Genomic DNA, 25,792 nt, shown 5'->3' with positions numbered 1-25,792 from the left:
AATGGCTACTATGAAAGCGAGCGTCCAAAGTAACAGTACATCGATAAACAAAAATCTAGGGTATCACAGAAATGAACAGGGGATGGTTGAAAATGTGGCAAATGGTATCTACCCCTTAAGAGGATGCAGACTCCGCAAGTTGATAGGATTCCCGAGCATCCCATTGACGCGCAACAGATGCTGAGCCCGGCAGTTGCTGTTCCTCATCACCAGGCAGTTTGGAGAATCCATCTGGGCCGATAATATCGTCTCTGCCATAGGGGCAGTCGCACTTGATTGACCGAAGGGCCGGATAATATCGTCGGTACGAGAAATAAGCTACCGTCAACCCAAGCAGCGATCCACAAGTAACATCGTACACATCGTGACGGTAGTCGTCCAGACGAGAAATGGCAATTAACAGAGCGCCGAGGAGCGGAACAAAAGCCACAAGGCAGCGACAGAGGTCGGTCCTCGGTCTGAAGACGTGCATTTGACCGGAGAGGAATCTGGAAAAAAATCAGCGTGCTTTCTCTGAGCTCTCGCAGCATTGAAGCTTACAATGACATATAACCGAGTCCACCAAATGAGAAGCTACTGTGGCCACTGGGAAAACTCCTCCATCCTTCTTGTAGGATGTGCTCGTTGGTTTGAGTGCACACCGTCCATGAGACCAACAAATCCTTGGGGGTACCCTTCCTTGGTAAACAGCGAGAAATGAAATCAGGGCGAGGTCGCCCAGCGGCGTTCTTTATGATATCGGTGATAAGGCTCGTTAGCATAAGCGCGATGAGGAAGCCCAGCAAGGTCACTTGGACCTTGTGAGGATATGGACGGAACACAGCTGCCCAGGCGAGGAGGACAAGAAACGGAATGACCCCAGCATAGACGATAGACCAAACTAAGAATCAATAGTAAGCAACAAGAAAAGTCGACGGTGACGGGGCAGGGTGCAGCATCTCACCAACGGGAACTCTCTCCACGACAGCGAAGGGATACTGGATACTTTTATTGTCGAGGGAGAACATGCGATGAAAGGGGGTCGCAAATATCTGAATCTACATGGGATACTCTAATTAGTGTATGAGTCAATTGAGAGGCAGGTCTGAAGACGTACCAGTATCCAAGCCCCTACAATGCACGCCAGCGCGACAGCGTCGACGACCGGGTACGAGCGCTGATACAAGCGGGACATTGTGCCAGTTGCTTCTCTCACTGGAGAGCGGGGGCTTGCTGAGCCAGCAGCAAGACCACTGCGAGGCATTTTGTAGCGCTTAGTTATAATTTACTGCGCTCATGAGAAGCCAGAAGGGATTCGCCGTTTGGCTGGATAGAGAGTTGGTAAGTTGTTGCCCAGCGGAGGCCGTAGTTGATGGTGAACAAGAGCAAGTGGCCGCCTGGCATGAGCACGGGCCAACAACACCGGACATCTCCGCATTGCACCGACTTGCCTGTCCACATTCTTCCCTGCACTCACCTCTGATCTCGTGTCCATCGCGTCCTACCAACTACCCACAGTTAACTATCGCTCTACAATTCTTCGGATCCGCGAGAATACCATGGCCGACGCCGCACAGCAACGGACGCTCGCGACTGCCTTTGCCCCGCCGCCTCCGCTATGGAAACACTTCACGCCCGATAATCTGAAGAGACTCGAGGAGATCAAGAAGGAGGCATCCAAAGGCGAGGATGGGAAACCGCAGAAGAAGAAGTGGTCGCCTGCCGAATTGCGCGCTCTCGATCTACCACCAGAGCTCCGGCTTCTCGTGCCACCAGCGATCCCTGACACCGGCCATTACAGCGTGTTCGGAGAGCTTCAGAACGTAAGTCTTCGATCATTCTGCCACTGTGTCTCTGCTGCTCACACATCACCACAGCTTTCGACAGCTTTACCGTCCCTGAAAGATCAAGGCATTACCCAGCTATACCCTTCCTCCTCCCCGGCAGATACCGACCGTCAATCTCCCTCAGAGCCTTCGCGGCCGCTCAATCACGCATACTACCTCCTCAAAATCAGCAAATCTCTTCTTTTAAACTTCCTCGAATTTGTCGGCGTTCTATCAGTATCCCCGGAGCAGTTCGAATCCAAAGTCGAGGACTTGCGTAACCTCTTCATCAACGCACATCATCTCCTCAACTTGTACAGACCACACCAAGCTAGGGAATCCCTGATCATGATGATGGAAGAGCAATTGAGTCGAACCAAGGAAGAAATTCAGCAGATGGACAAACTGAAAGCCGAGATAACGGGTGTTCTAGAGCGGTTGGAAGCAGATGGCATCGCTGCGCAGTCACATCCCCAGCAGACCGATGAGGACGGCAGAAAGGAGTCTGAAACCAGTCAAAAGACCATCGAAGATGCACAATTAGTGTGGGATCTCCTGGATGGGAAGATTGAGGGTTGAAAATCTCGAATGCCGATAGCCTCGCGATTGTCCGATAACAACCCACAAAAGAAGCAGTTAGCTCCTGCTACGAACCTCCGATTGTATAGCACAGATGCAGATCGACACCATAACATCTTGGTGGGAATACGACCAGATTGCGAAATTATTAACGAACTATACATCTCTACTGTCGCGACCAATCCTGGACAGAGATCGTTCAACAAGCAACAGGGATCGGGCCAAATACAGGCAGATACGGTCCACTGCTACCATTACCCAAGCATTCAAAACACAACATACGAGATTCACAACGGGCACCATGGACTAGAAAGCATCCACTTTTCGATACCCATAAATTCCACACTGCGGTCGGGAACAACATGGTTCCGCGATGATCACGTGTCGCGCTAACGGCGCGCGTTTAAATTCCCACCAAATTTTCTCCCGCAACTCTTCTTCAGTTCTACAACGACGAAGATTCGACATAGCCAAGCTGGTCTTTTGAGGACAGGGCAATATTGGAAAGCTTAATGATGCTTCAAAATTTGCTTGAGCTTCAAGGCTAGCTCTTTGGCTTAACACGCATGCCCAATACAAAACCTAATTGGTAAGTCGAGCAATATGTCTCCTAGTTTGGCTTATATGATGATTTGCGTATATCTTTGTTTCAACCCCATCTGAAAGTACAAATTGTACTCTTTGATTATAACTGCGCATATAATATCTGAAATAAGCTCAATTGCTTTTATTGCTTTGCTTGCAATCACGAAAGAATGAATGAACTGTCTTGCTGACTTTGTTCAAGATCTAGGTCTTCACTTTATTACTATTATGATAGTCAAGATCAATATAATATATTCGTTGAAAAATATATTTCTTCAGTAGACATGCGTTAAAAGGCCTTCATGCAATCTAGACGATGTACCCATCTACCGAATAATCCGTAGCATCCCTAATGTTGAATCCGTTTCTAGACGCCCTGGAAAGTCATCCCTTTCGAACACAACCAACAAACGCCAAGTCTTCTAACCTGTATATACCTTGGACCCGCCCCATAGAGCACAAATAATACCAAATAAAAAACCATCCTTAACCAGAACGCTCATACCACGCTTTTTCAATAGCACAGCTAGCCAGTCTATACAACTCAGACACATAATCAGCAATCATCTTGATATGAACGATCTCATTGACCGAGGACGGTTGGCGCAGGAAGATCCTTTCCAGCATGCTCATTGCCGTTTTGAGCAGGCCAAGATCTTTGGTGGCCTGGGGATCGGAGGGGTTTTGGAGGATGTTGCAGAATATGGCTAGAAGGGCGGACATGGGGTAGAAAATGAGGGTCCTGAGTTACGTTGTTAGTGAAGGAGATTGTTGATGGGACGTGGGTGAAGACACGTACCAGAATATACCGTCGATCAGGACGTGTTCTGATGCTTGGAGATAGAGTAGTGTTGAACGACTGGCTTCGACGGACAGAGCTAAGCTGGAGTTTACGCCATGCATGATCCCACCTTCTTCTTTAGACCAGTCCCTGCATCTGCCACTGGCTTGGTGAATGATTGTCATGCAGAGATGATAGTTTAGTCGTAATATGACTGAATGCATGTTGGCATTCGGGTCGGGGGTCTCTTTGACGAAGGACAATGTAGGTCGCCATGCTAGAGGTATCGATAGTCTCCATTTCTCGAGCTCGTCGTCCAGTTCGCGAATTTCCTTCAAAATCTCGGCGTCCGTTTTCTTCAGGCCTTTGAAAGAGTAAAGGGCGTTGTAGGCTCGAGCCTTGATTATACTCAGACGGATATCCACTGGATAGACTGGGTCTTCTGGCATGTCTTCTGGAGGTATCTGCCGACAGTCGATCGGGAATTTGAATAGATTCTCGCTATAAGTGGCCGGTATTGTCAAGTCGCAGTTATCTTCCGTGAAGAGCTGGGGCTGTCCAGTCCGGAGAGACACATCCTTTTCGATGGTGTAACCAAGCCAGAAGAGATATCGAATTTGTCTCTGCGATCTCATGGCAATCTCGTTTTGCGACGTCTCCGGGTCTTCTGTCATTGAACTAGTAGTGTGTCCACCCAATAAGAATATCATGCGTGCTGCAATCGAACCGTAGTAGCTGGCTGACTGTAAGTTGCCGGTTACAAGCTCGAAGAGTGCCTACCAATGGCGTCAGCGCACGAGAACGCATCTGCAGCTACTAAAAAAACAGTGGATGTGGTCTTTGTATAAAGAATAAAACAACCGACATCGGTGGGCAAAGACCCCACAGCGGGCTTAGAGGATCCGGACTCACCATCATGGATACCACCTGCAGTCCCTCCACCGAGGCAGACTCTTGCAAAACCTGGGGCACCAGACATTGTGCTCTCGTGAAATAGGCCTCACTGTTGAGAGGGGCAAGTTTTCGAAATTCAGTCTCAAACTCAAGAGGTGGTACTAGAGAGATAAACGCAGCAAAGGCAAGCACACATGCCCTGGTGCTCACTTTCCCATAAGGAAGCCTCGTTCGTGGTTGCTGATAAGCATTTTCGATAGTTTCTTTGAACAGAATGGGGTCCACAACTGGAAATATACGCCTGACAAACGATATGCAGAACAGTCTGAAGTATGTGTCTATGAGGGTTCGATCAGGCAGCTCGAATGCGCTTTCGGGATGGGGGTTCATCACCAGCGCATTGGATGCTAACGCCCGCTGTCTTTCCCATGGTGGCTTGTTAGAAGTGACTAATTTGCTGAGCGAGATGTTCTGTCCAGTCCGTGACTGGACCCATTGCTTGCCCTCTGGGAGTAACAAGGGGATGCCCGTGAACAAGTTGATGCATCCTAACTCACGACCTGCGAAATGCAGAGGCACCGAAGAAGAACCTGACTTCTCATTGAAGGTCGACGATTCTCTCGAAAAGTCGTGAGTGTAACTCGAAGGATGCGATTCTATAGGGGACTCATGATGATTCACACTAGGTGGTGTTGCAGAAGGAGCTGCGTATGTTAGTAGATGGAGATTAGGCGTTAAACCAGCATACTGACTGGGCTCTTTCAGAAGGTTTTCCGTAAGGAACTTTTCTATACGCTCAATACGCTCCGCCAACCCAGTCGTCTCTTTCTCTCTATAATCGTATACACCGTCAGAATATAGCCCAGCGATTGTATTCTTCAATCAGAGGCTTAAGCCATACCCTTTTGCATCAGTCTTGGCTTTCCGCTTCCGAGTAATGACCCTATTGAAGGTGCACGGGATGTCATGATGGCTGCACCAATTACACTGAGGCACGGCGGCATCACATTTTATCTACAAATGGTCAAAAAGTGACTCTGAAGCACGTCCAGAGAGCAAAACCGACCTTTCTTTTGTAACATGAATCGCAGGCCCTTGAAATACGCTTCCTATGTTTCTGGGGATCCTCTTCCGACCTGTCAGCAGGTGTCGGAGATTGATACATGTTATACAGCGTCTGGAGGGACCATATATGCTGTAATTCAGTGGTCTTCAAAGGTGATAGGAAAATAGCAAGGAGAAGGGAAGCTGACGGATGTGCTGAAGGCGAAAAGCTTCCGACCCGCTGACAAAGATGCAGCTGTGGGCCTGCTGTTGCCTGTTAGTCAGCGGAGATAACGTAAGCGGCAAGCGAGTCGGCCACGTAAGCGAGTCGGCCACCTCCGCTAGTAGTATATCATCATTCTGATTTACATACAAAATGATGCTTTTTGAACACCTAATTCAACGCTTAAAAGCGCTCTATCTCAAGATACTGCTCGATTAGGACATCTAGTACGTATATGCCCTACAATATGGCACGCGCTACACCTAGGAGGCGCCCGACGGCGTGATTGATCCTCCCTAGGACCTGCATCCCCAGCCTGTTCTTCCAATATTCTAGCATGGTTGAAAGCCTCAAGCGCTTCTTGTACAATGAGGCCATTCAAACCATCCATTTAATATTAATTGCGTTTCTGCTTAGTGTTTCGTTTGTCAAGAGCTTCACGTAGTTGGCGATTTTCATGCTCAAATAATACTATATGATTCAAAGCAACCTCCGCGCCTTTGAAGATGTACGATAAAGCTGACTGTATTAGTATAACTGGAGTATCTTGTTATTAAAGTAATTGAGATAATGTAGACTCATACTTCTTGAATTACCTCAAATTCCTTGGTATTTTTGTAAAGATCGAAGAAGAGGAGATACTTTGACTGCTCGGACAGCTGGTCTCCTTGAAAATCATATTCTCTAGTATCTTACTGGAATCTAGAAGAACAAGACCTGAAGCTCTAAAAGCACTTTATATATTTATTTTAGTAAACACTTGAGCATGGGTTTTCAAATACATGTCAAGAAAATCAACCTTCTCGATATGATGATATCCCGTACGGATAAGCTATTGAACTTAATCTTTATAAGCCTTCTTCAAAGGCGAAAAGCATACAACATCTAAAGACTGACATAGATGTGAGGAATTAGCAGGCATACAGACAGGTATAATCTGATTTTAATAATATATATCATCAAATTGAGGTGTTAGATGCGAATCATGCCCGTCAAGTACGAGGAGGCTATATTGACCTGTTCTTCGTGTTTTGATATATAAAATAAAATAATCTTTGAGCCATGCTTCCCCAATCTCTCATATAGTCCATCCATTTGAGGATATAGCAATCCTCCAGGAAGATGGTAGACTTCCTTCGTACCAAGCTTGAATATATGTTTTTGCTTTTAACACTAAATATACTAATAGCACCCATCCAGCAGCGTTGATACACTCAATTAAAGTTATCCATTCGCGATTCCCTGGCTATATAAGAAAGGGTCTTCCTTGACATATTAAGCGTGTTACTACTTTAGTAGTACCCAGGATACCCATAGCAAAGCCAGTTTCATCGAAGTTATAGATATCTTCGTCAACAATGCCGTATGTTGATATAGCAGTTTGTACGCGTTTAAACCACATCTGAATAGCTTCAAATTCTTCACACTTCACTCGTTTGTAGTTGATTTGACAGCTATATCGACTTTTCAAGGAATCATGCCTTGAGATGTAGTTGGTAACCCATTTTTATCCGACAGAGATAATTATATTTTGACCACGCTTTTGAAGTAGTAGATTCGCCATTTCACGGACTTGAAAGTACTTTGGTGGTGCACCACGTTGATCTAGTAATATAATCCATTTTTCAAGTGATTCTTCCTCTATAGAGGTCAATTTATGTGAGTTGGCTCTAGTATCCTTACAAAATTTGAGCCCATTTAGGCGATCTTGAAGTGTTGATCGGAGAACTTGAAAAACGCGTGCAGCTTCACGAATAGATTTTGTATGACCTTTCTGAATAGATTCAACTGCTAAACAGAGCCTGCCCTCTTGTTCCACCAACTCTTTTGATGATTTAGGCATTTTTGGTGGTGTAATGGCTGTTTGGATAGCATCGCTTTCGGAGGCGTGGACGAGTTTCGATGGGGTGGCCGACTCGCTTACGTGGCCGACTCGCTTGCCGCTTACGTTAAGGAGGGTCCAGAACAAGTTCTTCCGACTAAGGCATAGCAACTAGTAATCTACTCAACGATGCAAATTTCATTTCATGGCACTCATAAATTCGTAAGTCCTAACTAAATAGTGATGTTATACAAAAAGAAGCGAACTGCATTGGATCTACCAGTAGACCAATGCAACCGTATTCACAAGCAACATTAGGCCTCAGTCACGGCCTGCTCCTCCTCTCGCAACAGATCAGCCTCGATAGCACGTCTACGAGCTTGTTCGGCTTCGCTCGAGTTATCCTTGAAGACCTGGTCCATCTGTTCCAGAGACTTGCCCTTGGTCTCAGGGACAAAGAAGAGTGTCCATACGAAGGCCAGTGAACAGAAGACTGCAAAGAATACGTAAGCACCGTATCCGGTATCTTCAACAAGCGGCGGCGTGATCAAGCCCTATCAAATACTCGTATTAGAATTGCGCACTATCTGGCTGTTATTACCGGGTGAACTCACAATAATAAAATTGTTCAGCCAGTTGGAACAGGTCGAGAGGGCCACACCCTTGGCACGGAGAGAAGAAGGAAAGACCTCTGCGATGAGAGTTAGACATGAGTGGCATTCCGCCGTTCATTAGGGTTAGATACTTACCAGCTGGCAGCGCCCACCCTACTGGACCCCATGAGCCACCAAAAGCGACCATGTACACAAGTAGAAGAGCGACACTGGCCCAACCCTGGGCGCGGTGCGCGGGCCAGTTGTCGGAGTAGAGGCTGACCAAGATGGCCACGATAATGTGACAAATTGCCATAATAGCTACACCCCTGAGCAGAAGAGCCCGTCGACCGAATTTGTCCATGGTTGAGATACTGGTGATCACTCCCACCAACTGTCCCACGTTCACAATACCCGACATCAGGAGTTGCATGCTGTAGTCTAATCCCATAGTCTCGAACAGTGTAGGTGCATAGTAAATGAGGGCATTGATTCCAACGAACTATCCCCGAGGTGTTAGTTGCTTGCCGGGATATACTTCTGAGGGGGCATTTCGCGACTCACCTGTTGAAAGAACATCATCATGACACCAATGTGCGTCCTCCGCCAGCAACCCTTCTTGAAGCAATCGGCCCAGCATGCCAGATCCAACAAGATTGCGTTCGTGAGCCCACCACCTTGCAATTTGGGGTGCTTTTCTACGTTGAGTTCCTGATGGAATCGGACCTCTGCTTTGATGTCCAGAAGCTCCTGTCTGACGCGCTTATCGGATGGAGGCAATTGACGCAACTTCGACAAACTCTGGAGAGCCTCCTCTACCCTTCCTTTCGCGACAAGCCATCTTGGAGAGAAAGGCAATACGATGACACCCGCCATCAAGATGAAGCCCGGGATCAACTGCAGCAGGAAGGGAAGGCGCCATGCCCACTCTCCAGACATATACCTAGTGCCGTAGGTGATCCAGTATGCAATGACAATTCCGAGAACAATAAACAACTCTTCCATCACTAGAAGCGTACCGCGACACTCGGGAGGACCTATTAAAAATACAGGTCAGCTGACGCTCATTGTACAAGTAATGAAACCAGTTCGGTATGAAACAGTCACAATACTCACTGATTTCCGAGATGTACAAGGGAGCCACCATGGACAACATGCCAATTCCCACTCCACCAATCAGTCGTGCGACAGTCAACATGGCATAGTCAACCGCTGCTGTCTGCAGTACTGAACCCACCGTGAAGATACAGACTGCAACAATGATTGAATAACGACGAGAGATTTTGTCCGCTATCCAACCTTGGTTCATAGCACCGAGGAATGCTCCTAACTCGATCATTGCCGTCATGAGACCTTTCCAGAAGCCTGAGTTCACCTCGGGGAAACGTTCCAAGAATTGGTCCATGACTAGAATGACCGAGACTACGCCTTGATCGTACCCAAACGTGAGACCTCCTAGTGTCGAGCAAGCGGCACACATGAGGACGAAGGGGTTTGCTATAAGACCTCTAATGCCTGGGGGGCCATAGGGTTCCCTTTCGGGGAGAGGGTCCTCTGCATGGTGAGCAGTGCCCCCTTGGATGGATGAACGACCATCCGGGGACAGCTCCTTTGCAGGGTCGATGGGCTTCTTATCCATCATGTGAGGGTAAAGAGGGATAAGAAAAGGAAATTGAGGACTGATTTAAGGAGAAGGAAGGGGTATAGGCCCAACTTGGTCACACAGGCGATGCCTCTTGTCGCTATTGTGATGGCACGTGAGTTGTTTTACCAAGAAAGCAGAAGGGAAGACCCGAGTTACACCGCAGCTTATATAGATGCATCAATTGCCTACAGATAGCCCGGCCAGCCAACCAGAAGGAACCAGATGCCCAAGGAAGTCAAGAGGCCGAGAAGCGACATGATTCGCAGTGGACAGAACGGTAGGATTCGGACGATTCCATAGCCATGAAGCAGAAGGGGGGAGAAGAAAAGAACCCTAAGCTGCGATCTGCAGGCCAATGTCGAATCGTGGTGTCTGGGTGAAAGTGGGCCGGCGGGCGGAGACCGTCAGGGAAGCGCGAGGTGGAGGTGGTGAGGCCAAACTGTGGTCCGGTTTAGCGTATCGCAGTCACCCTGGCTCGAATCCACTAGAAAGGCGCAGGCGTGGGATGGAACTACATGGAAAGCCGGTTTGCTCCTTAGAGAGCAAAATATTCATGGAAGTCAAGCGATATATAGTCAATTTGACAAGCTCATCAAGACTTAACCTTGCTTGTCATTCTTGATACTCTGTGCCTTTAGATATTCGTTTGGTTTCCCGATAGAGGAAAGCAAGACATCCCGTGACGGCAACACGTGCGGGCATCACCATCTCCCATTCCGGCCAGAGGAGCGAATTGACGAAAGTCTCACAGTCTCGCCCAGTCTCACCCAGTCTTTAGTGTCGGAGTAAAGCCGTCCAGCCTGGGGATCAATTGTCTGCCAACACTATTCTTACTATGGTGGTACAAGCCCCAGGATTACCTTTACGATGGTTCCGCATCCGCATGGCTACAGGCCCGCTATTAAACGCATGGTCGAATAAGCTGGACGCATGAGATTCCCCCAATATATGCTTGATAAGACACCCCATGTCCTCGTCATCGTACATTCAGCAGCCGTGGATCATAGAATGGTATCTTCATGGATGATGCCTCTTCAGTCCGCCAATCACAAGGTTTTCTGGGATGTCCGAAAGCGGGTGCAGGAGGTGCCGCAGAAGCTACATCATCTTAAACGGCGGATGCGGCAATCGAAGCGGAAGCCCTCAGGTCGAAAGCCGATCGGCGGTATTTGATATTAGATGGGCCAAACCAAGGGAAGCAAGCCTATGCAGCCGTGTAGTTTACCGGAAGAAGATACTCCCAGTAACTAATAGCTTGACTTGACTTTGAGACATTCGAGCCCAAAACCCAAAATGCGCGCTACCTTAGTTAGGAGGATAGGTATAATGGAGTGACATTATCAAGTCGGTCATTCCGGCCATCCAGCGGTCGTGATCATGAGAGATCGATGCCTGAAGGGGAGTCCCGTGATGATAAACGGCTCCAACACACCCATCGGTGCCTTAGTTAGTAACTTAAGTAACTTAGTAACGTTACGGCGAAAGGGCAGCTGCCCCTCCGTCGGGCGGGCGTGACGCTCTCCAAAAGAGTCACTCCCCTTCAGTATCTTCATTCCTTCTTTTTCTCCCTTTCGCAGCCCACCAGCTTTTCATTTAGCCTCCCGTATATCTTCATAACCAGCAGCTGTATCTCTCCCCACGGGGATTTAAACTTCACCATTAGCTCCTGGCAAATCGGCCCAGGATCCAGTTCCCGTTCTCCTCTTTTTCCCCACCTGGAACCTCGACTCAAACGCCGACCGTCTGCTTCGGTCGACCACCGGTCCTCGTCCTACCTTCCATCCGCATCCTTACTTCTCCCCTCCGAACGGTATTTTGTTTTTGGCCACCGGTCCGCAGTTGCGACTGAGATCCCGGTTTGCTGCACAGTTTGTTGTCCTCCATCCCCGACGTCCTGGCGTTGCTAACAGGTTGTTGCGCAACCGGTCTCCAGGGAAAGAAGGAAAACTCAGCAACAACGACGGATTCCAGTTTCCGACATCAACGTCATTCCACAGTTCCCCTACCCCAGAGCCGCTTTCTGTGACCCCCCGAGTCTCCAACCGTTCCCCGCAACTAGCCGCAATCGCGAGTAATCCGAAATTATGGGCTCGTTTATGGAGGATCTCTGGTCTAGCATCTTTACCCCGGGTCCCACCCCCTCCCTCCTCATCGCGACCAACGTCACCTTCGCCGCCCTCCAGGCTCTCCTCTTCGCCCTCCTGCTAGCCACCTATAGCATCCACTTTTTTGTTTTGTCTATCTTGTCTGGCGCCCTATGGTGGTCCATCAACTGGTTCGCTCAGGAGCTGAGGCAGGTGCAAGCTCAGGAAGCGGAGAAAAGGAAACAATCGGAGGAGGAGCCTGCAGAGAGCCAAGCCAAGTCAGACGGCAGTCGGAAAACCCCGGCGACTCTCGACAGTGCCGGGAGTGATACGGAAACAGAGCTTCTGACGGAGCACAAGGGTGCTGCTGCCACCGCTTCCGCTCCTCGGTCCCTCGCCGCATCGGCAACTCTTCGGCCACCTGAGGAACAAGGCGAAATTCGAAAGCGTCTGAGCGTTAGCGGCGAGAGCTCCGGTTACCAAAGTACCGATAGCGAGTGGGAGAAGGTAGATGACGGTAAGGCGGCCTAGACGTACACCGGATTGGATCATCATTGTCAGGGATTGTTAGTATACCAACCTAGGGGCCCGTGTGACCCGACTTATTTCATGACCATCCTGCGTCGGGCATGAACCGATACGGCTTCGTTGCCATACGCCATCCCCGTCTGTGTCCCATATAGATGTCAGAGAGGCATTCTGTTTACTGCACCGGCAAGATACTCTATAGATGACTGATACATGCCGCGCAATGGAATGAATTGTAGACCTGTTACTTGATACTTTGATGGCCGTAGAGCAATACAAGATATCATGACCCGGTTAGTAGACGCAATGCTTTCTTGCTTCCACCATGACTTCTAGCAGCAAAGTACCGCGGCAAAGTGATAAGCCCAGTCTTGCATATAGTCCGGATATCCCTTTGCCCGCTCGGAACAAGAGAGGTGGGCATTGTTACTATCTCATGCAGAGTTTTGACCCCCGCTTTCAAGCTGCAAGGATGGAAACCCCGCCTGAGCACTATGGGATTGACCAATCTAGAAGTGCTCTTGAATATGACAGATACTACCTGAGTTCTGTGTGCTACTGAGAAAAGTACTCGACTCCTATTTGGTCTATCATCTGACTAGGAGGATGTACGCCATGGCCTTCTCCCTCCACCCACACCTAAATTTGAGCATACACGTAGATGCTTTTCTACATGTAGAACTTGCTGTGTATGCTCGAATGATCTGTTTTAGACTTTTTTCTCCTTCTCAGGTGCATGGAAGCATCGTTCAACTAGTATTGTACAATACTCTTTAAGAAGTTATTGGAATTGCTAGCACCTACTTAGTTGGGATATATTTTTCTACCGCATACTGAATAAAAACAGATGGCGGCATCAACAATGTCTACCACACAATGAAACACAACAGCTAAGCTCGAATTTCTGACTATATTTAGCATGAATTAAATTTGGACTCTATGCTTGCGAAAGTCAGTCAAGATAGCTCAACATACTGAAGCTGCTCTATGCAAAGCATCTTTGATTGCACATTTCCTCTTTCGGAACTCTTATCGATAAGCACGCTGATCAGATGACTAATCGCGTTATCCATGATTGTGCCAAACGCCTGCATCAACAAACACCCCTCAAGCCATAGCATCTTGGTAAAGGAGTGCTCTCAGACGCGACCCATAAGAATCAATGATGGATTGAGCTATAATTAAGCCGCCAAAATGCCATCCACAACCACTGCCATCCACACCAGCCGCCGACGCGTGTTCAACTCCGTCCTCCCTTCCGCGTCCCTAGAAGATTTCCCATCCGCAGGCCTCGCAATCGGACCTACAACCTCCACTCTCTTTCCGACATTCTCCTCCGGCACGAAAACCCGCGATAGCAGCTCGCAGTTTCGATCTTCGGTAACGTCAGATAAGACCGACATAGATGAGCCATGGATGGACCAAGCGACACTGGATCGCGCCTGGCAGGTTGCGACAACCTTCCTTGCCATCCCGGACTGCGGGTTCGACATACTCTACCGATATGAAGATATAGGAGAGGCGAAGTTCTTGCGATTGACGAATCGCGATAAGAAGCCTTCGCGGGAGGTGATTGAGGCGTTCGAGTACTTGATGAAGCCTTTTACAATGGGATTGGACGTGGCGGAGGATATGGCGCAAAGGAACATACTGGACTGGTATGCGTATGAGATGCGGAGGCACTTTTTGAAGAATTTTAGGGGCGGGCTGTATAAGGTAGGATGCAAATCTGGGGTTCTTCAAATTATGTGCGTGGTGCTGATCGTGGAGTGTACAGCTTCTAAATTATCCTCACAAAGAAAGGTTGCTACATAAGATCGTGGACTGCTTGCAGTTGGCAAGGAGGTTATACTTTTCGCACTTGATGGAATATCTGCTGCCGCTTCTGGATACTCCCGATCAGGAGCCTATGTTCGTTAAGCTCCGGACGTCCTTCCACATGATGGTGGCTTATGCGTTGCCGTGGTCGTTGAGGTCCACGTTGCTGACTCATGTGATTACTACGGAGGCACTGGTTATCCTCGGAATTGATAAGCTGGGTGAGGAGAGAGATGCCGACGAGTCAGGGAGCGTTGATGACATGGAGGTCGATCGGCAATTCTCGGTCTCGTACCAGGACTGGCGAAATGAGCCCTCTGTCGATGCCAGAATGATGCTGATGGCCGGAGAGGATGCGCGTGTCAGTGCGTCTCGAGAGATCCTCCTGGTGCTCTTTGATGGGCTACAGATGGTTGGGATGGGCGGCGATAAGGCGCAGAAGGTCTTTGCTAGTGTCATGGACACCATGCTGAGCGAGTTCATTCGAGCGGCATACACCGGGCAATGGGAAGGGCCGTCACTAGTCGTCCAGCATTTACGGCACTGGATTGAGAATGTTTTCGCGCGGCTGGTCGTGCAAGTCCTAGCAATTATCAACACCCCCGAATCTGGTGTGAGGGAACCGGATAGTCTCGATGTGAATCTGAGTGACGTGGAGAAGTGGCAGGAAGTCGGAATTTCTCGCCTCGGGGCTCTCCGGGCAGGCGAACTCTTTGATATCATTGTCGAGTGGCCTGCGAGCAGTGGAGCCATCGAAGATTTACGACACTTTACTACATATCCAGCAGCGCGGTCCCACCTGACGCACTCTTTTATTGCCGTTCTCAATCAACGATTGCTGCACCCAGGTGCTTCTACCGTCGAAATTCTGCAGGTGTATATCTCCATTATACGAGCATTCAACCTGCTAGATCCTAAGGGGGTGCTTCTGGATCGGATTGCTCGGCCCATTCGCAGATATCTTCGCGACCGCGACGACACAGTCAAAGTCATAGTTGGCGGACTCTTGTCTGACCCGGCCGATGCTGATGGACAAACTGCTTCACACACGGATACACTGGTGGAGTTGTCAGCTGAATTGACCAAAGCACACCAGAATTCGCTGCGAGCTGATAGTGGGGAGCTCGACTGGGATGACATGAACTGGGTACCCGATCCGGTCGATGCGGCACCAGACTATCGGAAGTCGAAAACGTCCGACGTTATTGGAAGCCTTATCAGTCTGTTCGAGTCCAAGGAGATGTTTGTCAAGGAGATGCAGAACATGCTGGGCGAGCGGCTACTACAGAAGCGCGCCGACTTTGACCAGGAGATGTCCGTTCTGGAACTTCTCAAGGTGCGCTTTGGCGACAATGCCTTGCAAGCCTGTGAAGTCATGCTGCGGGACATTTTTGACTCCCGTCGCGTTGACGCCGTTATACGCAATGATCAAGGATTGAGCGGGAAGCGCAAGGCCGCGCCACTGCCAGTTACTCCTGATGGTAGACAAGCGCCAGAGGACGAGGAAGACATGCCAGAGCTTCACGCCAAGATCCTGTCCCACTTCTTCTGGCCTGAGATTCAAGGGCTGGAATTTAATGTTCCAGAGGAGATTTCTTCGCTCCAGCAGCGATACGCGCAAGGATTCGGATCGCTCAAGCAGTCGCGCAAGCTCACCTGGCTGAATGGACTCGGACAGGTCACTGTCGAGCTAGATCTCGAGGATCGTGTGTTCATGGACGAGGTTACCACCTGGCAAGCTACGGTGATCTACGCCTTCAATTCTGAGTCGGATGAGGCCGTGACCAGGACAACGGACGAACTCGCCGGTGAACTTGGGATGTCGACTGCACTCGTGCGAAGCGCATGTCTCTTCTGGGTAAGCAAGCGCATTCTAATGGAAACACAGCGGGATACATTCCGAGTCCTGGAAGTTCTTCCGAGCGAGGAGGGAGATGCATCAGGCGGAGAGCCCGGGTTACCTGGCGCAGGTGATGCGGAGGATCAGTCTGCAGAAACAGCACAAGCAGCAGCCGAGGCCGATGCGGCCGCGGCAGCAGCAGCGAAGGAAACGGCCGAAGCGGCGGCGATGGAGAAGATGAATCTCTATTGGCAATTCATTGTGGGCATGTTGACCAACCAGGGCGCAATGCCACTGCAACGAATCGTGATGATGCTAAAGATTGCCGTTCCGGGGGGATTCCCGTATAGCAACGAGGAGCTGCGAGAGTTCCTGGCTGGGATGGTCTCCAAAGGCAAGCTGGAAATTATCAGCGGAGGTAACTACAAAATTGTGCAGTGACCCCCTATTATATCTACCGATAGAAAGAGGCAAAACTTGTATGAATTACGATTAATGAGGCACACGAGGTATAACATAATTCGAATAACTAATTTAACATGGTATTGAAGCTAAACGTACACATTACAGACATGAATATCATTGAATCATTTTGACCCGTTCACTCAGCATCCAAGGGAGCCACCGGGGCCTGATCATCAACCTGGATACCACCCCTCTTCTTCTCATTGCTATCCCAGAACGGCAGCTTCCATCCGCCCTCGCTCTCCGGCGTAGCCAACCACAGCCGCATGAGATGGCGTCTGGGCGTAGGGGGAGCGTGATCAACATAGGCCGTGCGTGCATGCAGCACATGAGAGTTGGCCAGGAACTGAATATCGCCGACTTCAAGGACCATGTGCAGTTTAACGCGGTTGCAAGTCGCCTCAAGGACCTCGAGGGCTTCGACCTGAGCAGCCGAAAGCGGAGGGATGATTCCAGCGTCGGAGAAGCGAGTGAGGGATCGCACATAGTAGGGGTCCCATCTGCGAATAGCGTCAGCACAGCCCTCCATCAACATCAAAACAATTCAAGGCAATAAACACATACTTGGTATAAACCCGAGGATTCTCCCCACGCTCCAGATACACAACACTCGTCTTGATATACTCCTCCTGCCCCGTGCTGGTCTCGCCCTTCCGGTCGAAGTACCAGATGGGTTCCGTCAGAGTCTTGAGCACATCCGGGCGCTCCTTCGCCAGGACATTATAGACGTTGTGAGAGGAGCACAGGTCGGACTCGCCGCCCTCCTTGGCGCGGTGGATGCAAAGCAATCCAACGATGTCGGAGTCGTCTGCGTGGAAGAATTGTCTACACAATTAGCTTCTCCCAGCACTGCCAACGAGAAAATAAACGAGTGACGTGATAACCCACCTAGCATTCGTGCGATAAATCCGCACCGAATCAATCTGCGTCGGATCCTCACCCAGGTCCTTCACATGACCGAGAACATGGCCCCTGCTGTTCTGGCTAACAAAGTACCCGAGGTACGTGCCGAGACCCATGTACGCGACAGCAGACTTGTGGTTTCCCCATTTCTCAACGGGGAAGCCCTTGAAGAGGATGAATCCCTTGCCATCGAGGAGGTCGGCGCGGAGTTCGTGGAGGCGGGCGGCTAGGTTGGGGAGGGGGAAGTTGCTCTGCTGTCATCAATACCCTGCAACCACCGACCAAAACCAATAAGGCTGGTAAGTAAGTGGCATACCTTGCTAATACCAGTCATGGGAATCTTCGCATCCAAAAACGCATCCGCAGCCGCGGACAGCTCCTCGATCTCCTCGGCCGTGAACCGATGCGTCCATTTCTCCGGGTTGTTGCTATAATCCTCGGGCTTCCAGACCGTGGGGCCAGTGATCTCCTTGGGGAATTTATCGAAGGGATGGATATGTTCGTAGAGGGGAGGGTGTTGACCAGTGGTTTTCAGACCGTCGGGGAAGACGTCCAGGGGGATACTGGCGGGTTGTTGTTGAGTAAGAGCCATAGTGATGGGGTCAATAGATGAATAGTAGAATCTTATCAATCAGTAATCACTGCAATCAAAGAAGCAGTTGATTAAACCAGTAGTAGTGTAGATAGTAGTGCAGAAAAAAGAAACCACTACCAGCAGGGTCGACACCAGTAGTATTTATATACCCCTCATTCCAGATTCCCTTTCCCCCTCCTCCCTCGCATCATCATCATCAACCCACTACCGTGCAAACCAAAACCCCTGGCGAACGCGCCGAGCCCAACTAGCAGTTCGGAACGATAAGCGATGTAACAATCAGTGGAGGGGAATTGCGTGCGCCAGGTGCGAGACAGGCTATACGTTGAAAGTAAACGTGGCATATGCGAGTTCTCATAGGAGGAGTGCGCCGCGGGCGTCGGCGATCACGAATGTTGATTTGCCGATGGCGCAATCCCGGCGGTGATGTTGTGATGTGTGAGCGGGAAGAGCTTGTGATTATTATTATTATGCTAGCAGATTTGTTTCTTAAGGGTTCTGGAGTGAGTGTAGTGGTGGTAGCTTTAGCGACAATTTGTTGTAGTTGTTGATGGTATAGTGGTTTGTAGTTGAGGTTGTATGTATCGATCTTAGTCCTATCGTCTCTTACTATTGGGAAGATGGTGGATGGTGGATGGCTAGAACATGGAGGGTCGGGTATGAGGGATGATCAGCGGAGAAGTGCCGGTGGAAACGGTAGTAATGCTTGCTATCTTTCTCGGGCGAGAGATGGATCTTATGTTTCTCATTTATTGGTGTTTCGAGATGATGGAGTCATGATGGATAGGGTGGATGGGGATGGGGATGAGGGCATGTGTTTCCCGATCGGGGTAGTAGGGTCTTCTTCTGTCATGGGGGATGGTATTTGATTACTATTACATATACACTGCATACTAAGGTGACTGTGCGTGAGTATTGAGAAATGGTTCTGCAAGTTGCTCGGGTAAACAACTTGAATGGATTCATGCAATTCATGATCACATGTAGATTGAAGATGGGGTTATTTATTTTTGTCTACAGGGCCGGTTCAGTTGCTCCGCATCAGTGACTGCGAGGAGAGACAGCCGGAATAATTCCGCCATCATCGAACGTGAAACAGTAGTCTGTAAAACCTAGATTTATTTTAACTTGTCGAGGGGTCTAGGTTTCAGTGTATATATAGTTAGTCGCAACCTTGACGAAGAAAAAATGCTAGAGCAGAGAGAGACAAATCACAAGTTCTATATAACCTAGCTACTGTTAATATCAATTATGATTCTGCTTTATTTATCATATTGCAGCACAGCCTATCACAACAACAGGTTGTGTAGTGTAATGGTCATCACTCTGGATTCTGATTCCAGCAATCCCGGTTCGATCCCGGGCACGACCTTTTTGACCTCCTTTAACACAGAGATGCTCCGGGAGTCTCTCTTGTTTTTGCTTTTTGTTATCACTTTTCTTCTTATATACTTAGTAAACCATGTCGTCCACAATAGTTATAAAGAAGAACCATGTATATGAACAACATTTCACCATCTAAACTCCCGCACCAACGAAGTATTTGGCTCAGCGGCCACAGACAACCGATTCTGTCACTTCCTCCAAGGCGGTAAAAAAAGTACAAAATCCCGACTCGTCTTTTTCGGAGCTGTTCAAAAGTATATCCGCATATAGCCGCTTATATCCGTAAATTCTTCAGTGAGGTCGACGAGGTTCTGCCGCTTATGGCGGTCAAAGGAGCGGCCAGGCTCGGCAGTACCTTGCTCCGCATGACATTGAGGGGCATCCCTGCCACCAAGTACCACTCCTTTAATTCAATCCAAAGACATCTGGATATCATACCTTCTAGATGAAATGCCTATGATGCTCTTCGTACATACCGTGCACTCTCCGCGGCCAGAGCTTCAATAACCATATATCTACCCTATATGAATTCCAACTTCCTCTATCCCAGCCGACTCAACTAGTAGCTACCAACTTACCCGTGCCACGACCCGGCCGATGGCGGACGTCCTGCGACGAAGAGGAATATACCACACTCATTGGATACATCCGCTCTCGCAGGGTTAGTATGCCCTTCTACTATGGTCTTGGCTCTCATGATATTTACCCGACTTGTTAAACAACTCCCAAAGCCCTAGGAATAGCATACAGACAAACCTCCCTGGAAACCCTATCTGCAAAGGCGGGAGTAGCGTATAGTTATACAGTAGATTTCGCGGGTACGTCTATCAAGCGAAGGGTGAGTTGATTCCTTCCTAACCCTTACAGTGGGGGTAGTAAGTTATTGGTCGAATCTAAAATAACACTGGTCTGGACTGATAGTATCCCCGTGTCGTTGAAGGGAGGATTCAGTGAGTATACTAGCTACTTACTACTATATACGAGCATCTTATGTTTGGTAGTAGGATTGACCTAATACTAACACATGGCTTAGAGGCACAACCCCCCACCTCTCAAGCAAAGACAAGGCCGACGGCAAGAAAGTCGTGACTGTGGGATTTCATGCCCCAAATGGAACGAGATACTTGTCCATCCACGCGCATGGCGACGGCACTTGGAAAGAGTTTCTTTCGAGGGCAGGGAAGGCCGTTTCGCGCAATGATAGCTTCCAGCGGAGATTGAATAGACCTTGTTAGTCAGAGGGGGGAGGTGTTGAGGCATTGTGTGGTAGTTACTGTGCTTTGAACAGCTGTTGATTGATCTTAGCGTCATAGTATCCATTGATGATATGGTTTCGTGTTTGCTTTACCCGCACTTGGACCTATTCTGTTCATGCCATGTGGGAGTTTACATATATCTCTGAGCAAAGGAAGCTAAACGACATATGATTGTAATATGATCCTAACGTGTACAATGATTTCCTATCATGATGGATTTACCTCTCAATTGGAGTCATCAGCAGTAGCAGTACCGCACAGGCAACTTCCATGTATTACTGTAGACTTTCCACTCTACTGCAAACGGAGCAACAATCACCGCCTGGCACACAGCCAGGATCTATAAAAAGTAGACTTTGCTATAAGTTCTACTAAGTTCCTGTTCCGGAATACACCCCCGGACCATAGAAATCACCATGCCACTCTTAAGGACTATCGGTAAGGCTAGTAGTATTGACGGGTAGCGGACCATATCCGCAGCAGGAGATAATCTGACTAGGAACACTATTGAAAACCTGATTAAGGTTGTACTTTGACTTTCGGTGTCATAAATGGTGGCTGAATGAGGCGTTAAGGTTATCGATGCGTCGGTACTTGAACCAGGATGATGATTGTGACATGGTTATCGTTTAATGCTGATGGAATGATAATTCGAGGTCGCCTCTCTATCCATATCAATCTCTAACCTGTTTAATTGCGTTACTTTTCTTCTTTTTCTATCTAAACAGCGCAGGTAGAATCGATTTCGCTGCGGTATGATAATATAGCGGAAAACCCCAACAGAACATGAACTTGCTCGGCTCCAACGTATTATTATTTCAGTCACAATGACCCCTTGTCCTTTCTAAAAAGAGAGTCCGAATTGAAAGATCCACAATCCAAGTCATTCTGACCTCCCTCAACCCAAACCGCAATAACCTCCCCGAATCGGCGAGCTTCAACCCTAAAGCGGCGCCCGCATCTCGATCACCTACCGAAACAGGCAACTCGATCCCCCGGGCTGGTCCAGGGTTCCACCCAATTTCTCGCCTTATCAAAGTTCCAACTGTTTAGATAATAGATTTGGTATCAGGCATGCATTTTACCCCTCACCACTCTTCACACCAACCCCCTCAACAAGCCTATAACACACTACACACACGCGAGACAATATGAGAACCCAGAAACACCTCCACATCGCCGTTCTGGATACGGACGCTCCGGTTCCGAACGTCTACTACGCTCGCGGTCTTTATAGTACCCAATTTCGCAAGCTTCTTCGCGCTGCTGCGGGGCGGATTGCAGCAGACGAGGGACGAGATGAAGATATTGAAATCCACACCACGGCGTTTGATACGCTTGGTGGTCAGTTGCCATCGCTGGCTAGTTTGAGTACGCAGCCTACTACCCTTGTGACCAAGGTTGGAGAGGTGATCAATCCGCTGGCTTTGCCTATCACTGGAATCTTGATTACGGGATCAGTGGCGTCCACGTATGGTGCAGAGTACCAGTCATGGGTTGCACCATTGCTGGATTTTATTACTACTGTATATGAACAGTATCCTCATGTGCGGATCTTTGGAAGTTGTTTTGGCCATCAGGCGCTTGCAGACGCCTTGCTTGCTGGATCTGCTTCGGCCAATGAGGTCAAGGTGGGATGTTGTCCTTATGGAAAAGAAGCTGGTCTGGCGCAAGTTGAACTCACAGAGGGATTTGTGGATGCCTTTCCCTGCTTGAGGGGAAAACGCACGTTGAGGCTGCAGATGATTCATGGGGATTGGGTGACGGTTGAGTCGTCACCTGAGAAAGCGCTTCCCTCGCCTTGGATGAACATCGGGGGGACAAAGCCTTGTCCTATTCAGGGCTTGTATTGCCCTGGGCGTGTTCTGTCCTATCAAGGGCACTTTGAATTCGACTCGTTTGTCAATAGAGAGACGTGTGTTGACTTTGGCGGGAGGTTGGGTTGGCCGAAAGAGCTTATCGAGCAGTATGTGACGGCAATTGGTGATGTGGACGGGAATGGGGATGACTCCAAGCTAGCCGCAGAGGTGCTGGTGAGATTCTTTGCGGGCGAAGATGATGCGCATAGCAAGGAAGGCATGGGCAAGGCACGGGGTGAACAGAGTGTGGGGGTAGGCAAACTGATTGGAAGTCTGGTGGAGCAGTTGATAGGTGGGAACTGGTGGTCCAGCAAGGCATAAGAAAGGGCATAGATATCCTGGATCCCAAGAATGATGAACGATACCATCTATTCAATTCAAACTACACCAATGTTCAATATATTCGTAAATGCGACCCATGTAAATCATCCAAAAACATAAACCAAAAATGTCATGATCGAAAACACCAATGCCACCATGTAGTATATATACCCGCCCAGCGTTGTTGTATACCTACCAAACACCCAAAATCCCGGATTTTCATAAGATTGTCCTTATCATGGCATGTGAGAATCATGGTCGGGCCAGCCCTTCAATAACTCGTTCCGAGATATAAACAGTCAAGGGCGACATCATATACTCATCGACCACTGGGTGATGCTCGTGTGCCTGGCTCATGTCATTGCTCCATAATTTTGAGTAACCGTGCACCCTCAAAGCCATTAATCGTAACATCCGTAAAACATAAAATTTCTGTCAGAAGGCCTCCAGAGTACGCTTCAATCTGGAGACCCCAAGGTGAGGCATATATTCACCTGAAGTCGAGCTGGAAAGCTTTCCATTTCCCACCTACCGTGCGGCAGCGAGGGCAGCCACGGGGACTGGGATAGCTTGTCGGTCCATGCGACATCGCGCTGCCCGGACTCGACGTCACATTCCTAAAGGATGCGGGCGGACTGCTGATGAACAATCCGACACACTCTCGGCACACGCCGCAAATGCATTCTGTGCAGGCATAGCATTCATTCAGAGCCCATGGGCGTTTGCAACTGGCGCAATAGATTTGAATCTCTCTATTGCGGTATGATGCAGGGGTGGGGTTTGAAAACCGATGATGCTGGCGTTGGGATGCAGAAGAAGGATACATGTTCAATACTGGGCTAGACTCGTTGTTCGAGGTGCTCATATGACTCGAGAATGCATAAGTTTTCCCTGATGCCGTCGATGCCGAATCTAGCGAGGATTCAATGGAAGGGAATGGTTCCAAATCACTGTCACGACTGCGTGCGGTATCAAACGGGGGCGGAGTCAGAGATTTATGCAGCGGTGACGCCGCATAGGCATGAGGTGGGAAAGGCCGATGAGAGGTCGGTGGCGGCAGTCCTGGTGAGGGTTGAAAAGCCGGGGGTAACGAAGACCGGTGGTTGCCGACCGAAGGCGCCGAAGTGATATTGGAGATCAACGGGGGCATCGTAGGCGACCGACCAACCTGTGGCTGAGATTAGCACATGTCTGAGTCTAGACTGCGAAAAAAAAAGCAGGCACCTACATCCGAATTATGATCGTCATCCGCTTCCGTGGCCGAGGTAGCAGCTTCAATTAAATCTTCCCAGCGCTTGCCTTGAGCCCATGCTGCAGTCTGTGGTTCTGCAGATAGCGCCTTGCGATCGCCCAGACTAGGGCGTCGACCGTATTCCTTCGATCTGGTCCGCTCGTGCTTCGGTTTTCTAGCTCTAGAAATGGATGACTTGCGAGGGCGGGGAAGCTTGTCTCGATGCTGAATGGGAGGCAGAGTGGAAGAGCGACCGGGCGGGGAGTGCGTCAATATGGACGGGAGAAGCTCGCGAGGACGAGGGGACGAGAATGGAGGCAGCGATGCCTCCTGCTTGAAGTGCTCCCGAAGGGAAGGCAGTTCAACCGATCGCAGGCGGTCTCGGTCGTTGTCCGAGTGAGTCTCCTAGCGCACCAGTTAGGCAAATCTCGCTTTTCTACTGCTCACAAAGTAGTCTAGCATACCATGTCCGTATCCCAATCGGATGCTAGACGGTTATGGTGCAATTGAGCCAATGCGACGGCGGCGGTTGCTGCCGCGGGGTGAGTCTCGTCGATGCCCCGCGGGGTTGCCGGCGAGCTAGCGTCAGCAACGTAGATATCTCGATCAGCGACTTCTATAGCCAGTCAGTCGACGTTCAGTGAGCCACACATTCCAGCCATGATGACCGACCATTGCGTCGCCGAGATGGAGCTTGAGTTGAAGGAGATAGATGGGCCCGCTGGTCTGGAGGGGTGGTCACCATCAAGATGAAGCTCTCCTCGGTCGCCGGGAGCTTCGGAATGTAGTGGTTCGGGTGGGCTCTCCGGATGTGCTCCTGCATGGAGCGATAACGCTTCTCCTGAAGGGCAGAAAGAACATGTTAACCACGAGCATCATGCTTGAAGAGTAATGCGACAGCTGGTAATATTTTTTTTCTCTTCAGCCTGCGCCGCACTGGTCCTCGCACAGAGGCGCAGGCTGCTTGCTGACCATTGCATGAGAGTGGGGCTCGGATCGATAGCGGGCGGGAAGAACGAGCAGGAGGGAAGCTGAGAGGGGGAAAAGGCGAGAGCTGAAAGAGTACTCACACCCAGACATCTTTTGCGGCAATTGGAGCCATCGTTATTCTTCAACGGACACACCACTTCATTGTTGACGTCGGTGACCGAAAAAGAGCTGGTTAGCGATGCTCGCGGCGGCATGGTCTGCATGGATCCGTCCTGGCGGGGTGGATTGGAGGGTCAAGCCAGTGAGCCAGCACAAGCACAAGCACACAAGCAAGCTTGAATGGGAGCACTGAACTAGATAGATCAAGGTCAATTCGATGTGGCACCGTCAGCCCTCCCAACGCATGCTCCAATGTACAGCGCAAGAAGGAGAGGCTCTAGAAAGAATGAGGAGTATGTAAAGGTATTTGAAGAGGCGAAAAGATGAGGAAGAGAAAGATCGGGGAAGAGGTGAATCCGTGGTCGAGAAAGCTAAACGGCAAGTAATAGAGTGTATGAGTAATATGGAGATAAATCCACCCTAGTTATTGCTGTCCAGGCTGAGCT

General features: G+C 49.4%; 13 protein-coding genes and 1 non-coding gene across 14 annotated transcripts, besides 1 other annotated feature; 7 read left to right on the top strand and 7 right to left on the bottom strand.

Annotated features, from left to right (window-relative positions):
* Positions 1-115: 115 nt before the first annotated feature.
* Positions 116-1,174, bottom strand: An11g05330 (uncharacterized protein; the record flags this gene model as incomplete). Its single annotated transcript, XM_059750268.1, has 4 exons — positions 116-488; positions 541-880; positions 944-1,031; positions 1,097-1,174. The coding sequence occupies 4 exons, from the start codon at positions 1,172-1,174 to the stop codon at positions 116-118; spliced, it is 879 nt and encodes a 292-aa protein (XP_059606720.1).
* A 364-nt stretch (positions 1,175-1,538) lies between these two features.
* An11g05320 (uncharacterized protein) lies at positions 1,539-2,384 on the top strand (the record flags this gene model as incomplete). The annotated part of the gene is made up of 2 exons (XM_001394483.1): positions 1,539-1,802; positions 1,857-2,384. 2 exons carry the CDS (start codon positions 1,539-1,541, stop codon positions 2,382-2,384), a joined length of 792 nt encoding a protein of 263 aa, XP_001394520.1.
* A 1,071-nt stretch (positions 2,385-3,455) lies between these two features.
* On the bottom strand, positions 3,456-5,809 carry An11g05310 (uncharacterized protein; the record flags this gene model as incomplete). The annotated part of the gene is made up of 6 exons (XM_059750267.1): positions 3,456-3,711; positions 3,769-4,493; positions 4,531-4,563; positions 4,663-5,476; positions 5,546-5,658; positions 5,711-5,809. The coding sequence occupies 6 exons, from the start codon at positions 5,807-5,809 to the stop codon at positions 3,456-3,458; spliced, it is 2,040 nt and encodes a 679-aa protein (XP_059606719.1).
* A 170-nt stretch (positions 5,810-5,979) lies between these two features.
* Positions 5,980-7,864: a mobile genetic element (Remark: Tndm3 has a short direct repeat at the site of insertion.;~Title: probable transposon Tndm3 - Aspergillus niger).
* An11g05300 (uncharacterized protein) lies at positions 6,308-7,754 on the bottom strand (the record flags this gene model as incomplete). The annotated part of the gene is given in 1 exon segment (XM_059750266.1): positions 6,308-7,754. A coding segment is annotated over 1 exon segment (1,446 nt).
* Positions 7,865-8,047: 183 nt separating the features above from the next.
* On the bottom strand, positions 8,048-9,965 carry An11g05280 (uncharacterized protein; the record flags this gene model as incomplete). Its single annotated transcript, XM_001394480.1, has 5 exons — positions 8,048-8,287; positions 8,348-8,424; positions 8,483-8,828; positions 8,891-9,363; positions 9,443-9,965. 5 exons carry the CDS (start codon positions 9,963-9,965, stop codon positions 8,048-8,050), a joined length of 1,659 nt encoding a protein of 552 aa, XP_001394517.1.
* Positions 9,966-10,055: 90 nt separating this feature from the next.
* An11g05270 (hypothetical protein) lies at positions 10,056-11,144 on the top strand (the record flags this gene model as incomplete). The annotated part of the gene is made up of 5 exons (XM_059750265.1): positions 10,056-10,073; positions 10,163-10,248; positions 10,323-10,497; positions 10,633-10,741; positions 10,963-11,144. The coding sequence occupies 5 exons, from the start codon at positions 10,056-10,058 to the stop codon at positions 11,142-11,144; spliced, it is 570 nt and encodes a 189-aa protein (XP_059606717.1).
* Positions 11,145-12,055: 911 nt separating this feature from the next.
* Positions 12,056-12,562, top strand: An11g05260 (uncharacterized protein; the record flags this gene model as incomplete). The annotated part of the gene is made up of 1 exon (XM_001394478.3): positions 12,056-12,562. A coding segment is annotated over one exon (507 nt), but the record flags the coding sequence as incomplete, so codon positions are not given.
* Positions 12,563-13,777: 1,215 nt separating this feature from the next.
* On the top strand, positions 13,778-16,682 carry An11g05240 (uncharacterized protein; the record flags this gene model as incomplete). The annotated part of the gene is made up of 2 exons (XM_001394477.1): positions 13,778-14,299; positions 14,361-16,682. 2 exons carry the CDS (start codon positions 13,778-13,780, stop codon positions 16,680-16,682), a joined length of 2,844 nt encoding a protein of 947 aa, XP_001394514.1.
* Positions 16,683-16,842: 160 nt separating this feature from the next.
* On the bottom strand, positions 16,843-18,201 carry An11g05230 (uncharacterized protein; the record flags this gene model as incomplete). The annotated part of the gene is made up of 4 exons (XM_001394476.3): positions 16,843-17,206; positions 17,271-17,531; positions 17,595-17,860; positions 17,926-18,201. The coding sequence occupies 4 exons, from the start codon at positions 18,199-18,201 to the stop codon at positions 16,843-16,845; spliced, it is 1,167 nt and encodes a 388-aa protein (XP_001394513.1).
* Positions 18,202-18,824: 623 nt separating this feature from the next.
* An11g05220 (uncharacterized protein) lies at positions 18,825-19,277 on the top strand (the record flags this gene model as incomplete). Its single annotated transcript, XM_059750264.1, has 3 exons — positions 18,825-18,900; positions 18,970-19,065; positions 19,225-19,277. 3 exons carry the CDS (start codon positions 18,825-18,827, stop codon positions 19,275-19,277), a joined length of 225 nt encoding a protein of 74 aa, XP_059606716.1.
* Positions 19,278-19,504: 227 nt separating this feature from the next.
* tRNA-Gln (CTG) lies at positions 19,505-19,576 on the top strand. Its single transcript has one exon. It is a non-coding gene; the product is annotated as a tRNA-Gln (tRNA).
* A 262-nt stretch (positions 19,577-19,838) lies between these two features.
* Positions 19,839-21,318, bottom strand: An11g05200 (uncharacterized protein; the record flags this gene model as incomplete). Its single annotated transcript, XM_059750263.1, has 6 exons — positions 19,839-19,974; positions 20,029-20,088; positions 20,169-20,280; positions 20,939-20,988; positions 21,101-21,168; positions 21,262-21,318. 6 exons carry the CDS (start codon positions 21,316-21,318, stop codon positions 19,839-19,841), a joined length of 483 nt encoding a protein of 160 aa, XP_059606715.1.
* A 679-nt stretch (positions 21,319-21,997) lies between these two features.
* On the top strand, positions 21,998-23,026 carry An11g05190 (uncharacterized protein; the record flags this gene model as incomplete). Its single annotated transcript, XM_001394473.1, has 1 exon — positions 21,998-23,026. The coding sequence occupies one exon, from the start codon at positions 21,998-22,000 to the stop codon at positions 23,024-23,026; it is 1,029 nt and encodes a 342-aa protein (XP_001394510.1).
* Positions 23,027-23,278: 252 nt separating this feature from the next.
* Positions 23,279-25,080, bottom strand: An11g05180 (uncharacterized protein; the record flags this gene model as incomplete). Its single annotated transcript, XM_059750262.1, has 5 exons — positions 23,279-23,458; positions 23,559-24,194; positions 24,255-24,662; positions 24,722-24,873; positions 24,930-25,080. The coding sequence occupies 5 exons, from the start codon at positions 25,078-25,080 to the stop codon at positions 23,279-23,281; spliced, it is 1,527 nt and encodes a 508-aa protein (XP_059606714.1).
* Between the last annotated feature and the right edge of the window lie 712 nt (positions 25,081-25,792).

The sequence above is a fragment of the Aspergillus niger genome (assembly GCF_000002855.4).
Source record: "Aspergillus niger supercontig An11".
Lineage (NCBI taxonomy): Eukaryota > Fungi > Ascomycota > Eurotiomycetes > Eurotiales > Aspergillaceae > Aspergillus > Aspergillus niger.
The sequence above is the reverse complement of the archived record's forward strand: the minus strand, read 5'-3'. Positions and strand labels throughout refer to the sequence as shown.